Source organism: Oncorhynchus kisutch, linkage group LG6 (assembly GCF_002021735.2).
Source record: "Oncorhynchus kisutch isolate 150728-3 linkage group LG6, Okis_V2, whole genome shotgun sequence".
Lineage (NCBI taxonomy): Eukaryota > Metazoa > Chordata > Actinopteri > Salmoniformes > Salmonidae > Oncorhynchus > Oncorhynchus kisutch.
In genome coordinates this window covers 63,160,157-63,166,571 of record NC_034179.2, presented here as the reverse complement: position 1 = coordinate 63,166,571, position 6,415 = coordinate 63,160,157, and the positions used below count along the sequence as shown (strand labels likewise).

At 42.8% G+C, this 6,415-nt stretch overlaps 1 protein-coding gene across 1 annotated transcript; it reads left to right on the top strand.

Annotated features, from left to right (window-relative positions):
• Window positions 1-1,405: 1,405 nt before the first annotated feature.
• LOC109892206 (cyclin-dependent kinase 5 activator 1-like) lies at window positions 1,406-4,980 on the top strand. Its single transcript, XM_020484639.2, has 2 exons — window positions 1,406-2,090; window positions 3,226-4,980. Exon 2 carries the CDS (start codon window positions 3,346-3,348, stop codon window positions 4,285-4,287), a length of 942 nt encoding a protein of 313 aa, XP_020340228.1. The 5' UTR covers window positions 1,406-2,090; window positions 3,226-3,345; the 3' UTR covers window positions 4,288-4,980.
• The last annotated feature ends 1,435 nt before the right edge of the window (window positions 4,981-6,415 follow it).

Genomic DNA, 6,415 nt, shown 5'->3' with positions numbered 1-6,415 from the left:
AGAAGGGTAGTCAGTGGACATTCTGAACCTTGTTTGAAGTCAGTCGGTCATATGACCAATGAGCTATTGAAATTCAAATATGTAAATAAATAATTTAAAATAGTGCGAGATGTAAATCAACAAAAAAAAGTATGTACAATGTGTGTCTATGCCATCGGGTTTGAAAGTTTGAGGAGTAATGGTTAAAGAGCTATTGAAATTTGAAAATTTTGATTTGTCACTCTGTTTACCTCCCTAACTGCTGTTGGTAGACATAAGGAAAACTACAGGCGAATATCCGTCGAATTTCCAACCTGAATCTGCCTTTACCTCGATGTTCACAACTCGGCAAAAAAATGTAAATCTCAGAAGAAGATGTAAACACCATTGAGAAAGAATCTTGAAGAAATGAGACGAGGAAATGAAAAGAAAGACAGAAGCCAAGTTTCCATCCAGTTTTTATGTGAGTAAATTCATACCGTCTAAAATAAATACTGAAACCACGTTTCCATCCACCGTTTTTATGTGAGTAAATTCATGCAGTCTAAAATAAAATCAAGACAGCTGTGATGGAAACAGGAAGTTTCAGAACAATTTTATAAATGCCAACAGATCATTTGTTCGTTCGACATGGTGGGACCTTTTTGTGTCTGTATTATGTATTATGCAAGAAATGGCAGTAGAAACGCCTTTATGCGCAATTATTTATATAACAGCAAACATATTGAAGCAAACTTGGACTCATAACAATCTCACCAAGTAGACTAGCCTACCTGGCCTCACAGCCTACCCGCACTGTACCTGCAAGCTGTTGGCCAGTGCACACGTGCCAAGACCAGAGTAGGTACATTTGCTATTTAACGCAACAGTTTTTGTAACAAAGCTATCCGTAGAGTTGGAAATGCGATGGAAACACATTGGTCCTCCCACTACGACTCGTCAGGAAAGCATGCCGTTTATTAGGCTACAGATGAAATAAGTGATGAACTTCACAGGATGATGAAAGTGCAAGGTGATGAGCTTGATGGTACTTTCCAATACATATTGAGGGTATTTTTCTGGTGACATGGAAAGGATAATGGCCTAAATTTCTAAATTATCATTTTGATTAAGGATTTCAAGTGTAGCCTATTCCGAATTGTTAAAAAACCCTGTCCATCGGAAATGCACGATGCAGAATTTCAGAATAAGTTACAAATGCATGTTTATCTAAAATATATAGGCCTACGGAGAACCCTGATCTGCCAATGGGGTTTGAGTTTACATGAGGGTATCCAACTAGTTTGTATGGCATAACTGTATTGGTTGTCAGTGGAGTGAAGGGCACCTCTGGATACAGCGGATTCAGCACCATGGACCGAACACCCAGCGGTTGGCTACCCACACATCCACAGACAATACAGTCTCTAGCGCTACGATTGCGAGAGCGACATAGCAGAAACAGCAGCCTACAGCGTGGACCAATAGGATGGCTGCATATCAGGTTCACAGCCAACCCGAGTATCCGCAGATGCCTGCATCAAAGCGTCGAGATTTTTGCTGGGTTGCTTAAGGATAAGCCCTCTATTTTTAGAATCTGTTGTATACATTTTATCGTTTTATTTTCAATGTTTAAATCTTCATTTTCTTCCTTCTCGACTTTCCCTACGGCGTGTTTGAGAGAAACACCCCCCTCTGTCTGCTTCATCGCGAGGACTGCGATAACAGCCGTGCTATTGATTTTTGCTCTTCAATGGAATACATTTTTACTCTAATAGCGAGTGTTAACAATACATTTCGCATCTGCTGTGTGCCGGTATTGCCCTCTATGAGAAAGAGACTATTCCATTACTCTTAGCTGAAGATTGAGACACCACACATAGACACAACAAGAACCGGGAAACGTTCATCCATAGAGCGCTCAGTTCCATAGCGCCTTGTCTTGCTCCCCCCTAGATACCCCAGGACCGTGGACAGCGCTTGTGCCAGTGGCCGCAGCTCGGTGTGAAAAACAACTATTAGGCCTATCGGTTAATCACAATCATAACATGATACTCAAGAATTGACTACAAGTAAAGATTACAAGCCGTGGTTCTATATGGATTAAACCAGAAGACTCTACTGATTTGAAGGTAAGACGTGGCTTTATGAGCAGTTGTTATTCTGCAGCTTGTGTCAGCATCATTATCAAGTGTTTTAATCAACATGCTATAAACAATACAGTATATTCGGTGTCTTTATCATTGCACTGCATTTGTTTTTATTGGGTACAATTAAGCAACCATTTTAAAATTACAGTGAGATTTGGTTGCTTGCATTCCATATCTTGGTAACTGAGAGAGAACATGTCTTCAATAATGGGTCATGTGTCATCAATAAACAATATTTATCAATATCCCAAATAAAAAAATAAGTAACATCAACAACTGTACCATATATGTCTATATCAAAGCTGTCTTGTGCTAAAGTGGATGGTGTTTTCATTCAAGGCTTCCATTTTGAAGCTAAGATGGATGCTTGCGCACATTTCTTTATCATGCTTCGGTGGCCTTATCCTGCTCCTTATATAAAACTCATAGTAATGATGTAATGTTTTGCCTGGTTAGATTCATTCAAATTCGCATTCGAAATTAGAGATATGGAACATAATCCATCTTATAAATGATATTAACATCACGATTGATATGAATATTGAACAAATACTAATTTCAAAATTGTATAGTGAATGCTGCGAGATTTGGCCGTTATGAATGAACTGTCTCTGGGATGTTTTATATAGTCCAAGGTCTATTCATTCATCTGTGACTAACACACACAAAAAACATGCAACTATGAATCTCCTGTAAACACAGGCTATTTAAGAAACGGGATAATTATTCATAGGCCAATTAACACACACACAAGGAACTGATTGATTAATCTAAACCAAGCTGTAAAGGAATTTGATTTGGTTATAAATTGGACATTTTGATTACTTCAGTTTTAAAGATAGGAAGTCAGATTTGCGTCTGATGTATGTCAACCGAACAAACTAAAAACTATGTGTTTGAAATAAACACGAAATATGAATACTATTCAAATGTAATATATAATATATCTAATGCCTTCCAATTAATACAAATAATACAAAATACTTGACCTCCTGCATTTTCCAAGATCAACAGTTGTTGTTTTAATAACTGTTGAAAATGCATTGATTGTTTTGCGATGCACAAAACGCTGTAGCATACTACTTTGTAATGCACTATCTCTTCTGTTTATTGACAGGTACCATTTCCCCTCTCAGAGAACAAGCATCTTTGGTTCTTCCCATTAAAATCACTTTTGTCAGATCCCTCAGAGAAGAGAACCAACACTCCATCCATAGCTCTCTACCCCAGAGGAACCATGGGTACTGTACTGTCCCTCTCCCCCAGCTACCGGAAGGCGGCCCTGTTCGAGGATGGCCCGGCCACTGTGGGCCATTACACGGCCGTCCAGAACAGCAAGAACTCCAAGGACGCCAAGAGCCTCAAGCGCCAGTCCCTCATCAGCGTGTTGCCATGGAAACGCATTGTGGCGGTATCGGCCAAACGGAAAGGTTCCAAAAAGCTCCCACCCGACGACGGGCAGAAGGTCAGCACTGAGCACACCATCACCAACAGCCAGAAGCTGAAAAAGTCCCAGTCCTGCGCCAACTTGTCCTCTTTCACCACGCAGGAACCCACCATAGCTGCCACCATCCCCACCTCCAAGACCGTCTCCAACGTGGCCGCAGCCACCAAGAAGAACTCGCTGACCGGTTCCACTGGGGGCCAGGCAACAAACGCAGGCACGCCCAAGCGGGTGATCGTCCAGGCCTCCACCAGCGAGCTAATGCGTAGTTTGGGTGAGTTCCTGTGCCGGCGCTGCTACCGGCTGAAGCGCCTGTCGCCCACCGACCCGGTGCTGTGGCTGCGAAGCGTGGACCGCTCCCTCCTCCTCCAGGGCTGGCAGGACCAGGGCTTCATCACCCCGGCCAACGTGGTCTTCCTCTACATGCTGTGCCGCGATGTGGTCTCCTCCGAGGTGGCCAGCGAGAGGGAGCTGCAAGCCTCTCTGCTCACCTGCCTCTACCTGTCCTACTCCTATATGGGCAACGAGATCTCCTACCCACTCAAGCCCTTCCTGGTGGAGGCTGAGAAGGAGGCCTTTTGGGACCGCTGCCTGGAAATCATCAACCGCATGAGTGGCAAGATGCTGCAGATCAACTCTGACCCGCACTACTTCACCCAGGTGTTCGCCGACCTCAAAAACGAGAGCAAGAAGGAGGAAGAGAAGACAAGGTTGTTGATAGGCCTCGACCGATAAGAGGAACCGTGGGAAGATGGTAAAGGGAGGATCAGGGGAGAAGTGGGACGGGTGGGATGTGGATAGGGTCAGGGTGGCACGCACGACTACAAAAAGAACACAAGTGTTGTCTGGTGTTCCCATCTTGTATTAGTAGGAAATTGATATAGCTGGAGGCCCATAATGGCCAATCAGGAGGCTCTGGTGTCATATATCATGTTAACAAGGCCAATGTTTGGGCATTATAGTACTTACAGACAATCACACAGATAAAATTACTGATAACCTTTATGTTGAGTGAACAGTAAAACACTGCCTTCAGGACATTTGATAACAGAGATGCAGCTTGGTCTAGGGCTGGACACATATTACATATTACTTCAACAGCAGCCAAACCTGACAAGATTACATTGATAGAAAATGATGACCCCTCACAAACCCAAAACAGGTAATCAAATGTCAGTGACTTGAGTAAAAAAAAGAATGGCTGAGTAAAAGACAGATACATTTTATGTGTCCAGATTTAGAGTCAAGAGAATCACTTTAGGGACTTCAGAAAGCTGTGAGGCCACTGCATCTCTTTCCCCCTCTCGAAGCTGCATCGGCATCCTTACTGACCCTAAATATTAACACAGGCAGTGGAAACACCAGACAACCTCACTGTAGTAAAGTGAAGTTTGTGTACTGTACATACTTGGGGGGGGGGGTCGACGAATAAACTATAAGAGAGTCATTAAAGCAACCAAAAGCAGAGCTAAGGAGAGGATCCGTGTGGATTCACCAAGGCAATGTGGGGGCACAAGAAACATCATGATTCCACTACGCATGTGATCACGTTCCATGTCATCACGTGTCCCCTCAAGACCTCACGTCTTCACACGTCCTCTCAAGTCTTCTCACGTCCTCATTTCCTAATGTCCTCCAAACAATCACCAATTGCCAATGCCCCCTACCTCACCACCAACAATAGCCTGCCCAAGTCTACCCCCACAACATTTCACTTCTTCCCACAACAAGCATGCCTGGTTTTATTTCACCATTTACAGATAAGAGTGGAACATTGCCAAACCTCATCCCCCACCACAGTCCTGATTTGTGTTTTGGTGTGGAGAGGAGACTAGAAAGTGATATGGAATGCCAGTAGAACATGCTGCTGAGTTGATTGACTTACAAAACAAAACTAGTCGAGAACTACAGGAGGCTATTATTGTGGCACTTCATGTGATGTGTCCACCTGCTTGGTTTCCATTGAGGACAGAACAAAATGGATTCTCCATTCAGTCATCACCCTTAAAGAGACGCTTCCCTCCCCACTGATGGTTATTTATGTAACGACTTGTGTTGACATGCATGTGTGCTTCTATGGGTTCCTAGCATGCTGCTTTGTGTTCGCACACCACGGCTACGTCCTAAGTGGCGCCTTATTTCCTATGTAATGGGCTTCTCTGGCCAAAAGTAGTGCACTACATAGGGAATGGCATGCCATTTGGGACATACCCCCACATTATTTTAGACTGAGAGCAGTATGCTGCAATGCTGCCCTTACCTTAAATAATGATGATATTATGATTACTGATTAAGTCTTTGTTTTGATGAAAACCCACCTCCTGCAAGGTTGGTATTTCGAGAGTCCTGTGTCATATCGTTCTGAAGATTAGGATTTATAAAAACAACAACCCAAGTCTTGGATCATCATGCAGAACAAGAAAGACTTCTTCATGCAATCATCCTATACATTTCATTAGTTACTATTATATTATTGTGTATGTATGTTGGAGTTGACAGAGCCAGTGACTTGTGTTCTACCAATGTAACTCAGTGGCCACATGTAACAAGAGAAATAGGAATTATCTGTCCATTTCAGAATCTCCACTGACTTGGCTATGTAGCTCTCAATTTAAACTGCCATTGATATTATCAACGGTCTCAAACCTAATGAAAAATCTGCATATGAAAATCAGATTGCAGAGCCAGCGTACTTGTTCATCCTGTATGATATGTTTGGGATGGATTGGACGGAAGGTAGCTGATGTATAACTTTCAGATAAAATTGGAATTATAATTATCAAGACATTTTCTTTGCTGTTGCTGTTCAACTCAGCGAAGGGCAAGTTGCAAAGAACAGAGGGAAGGAAACAAATGTTTGGAA

Excerpts from the sequence above, each read along its gene's own strand:
- LOC109892206 (XM_020484639.2), top strand. The coding sequence starts at position 3,346 with ATGGGTACTGTACTGTCCCTCTCCCCCAGCTACCGGAAGGCGGCCCTG.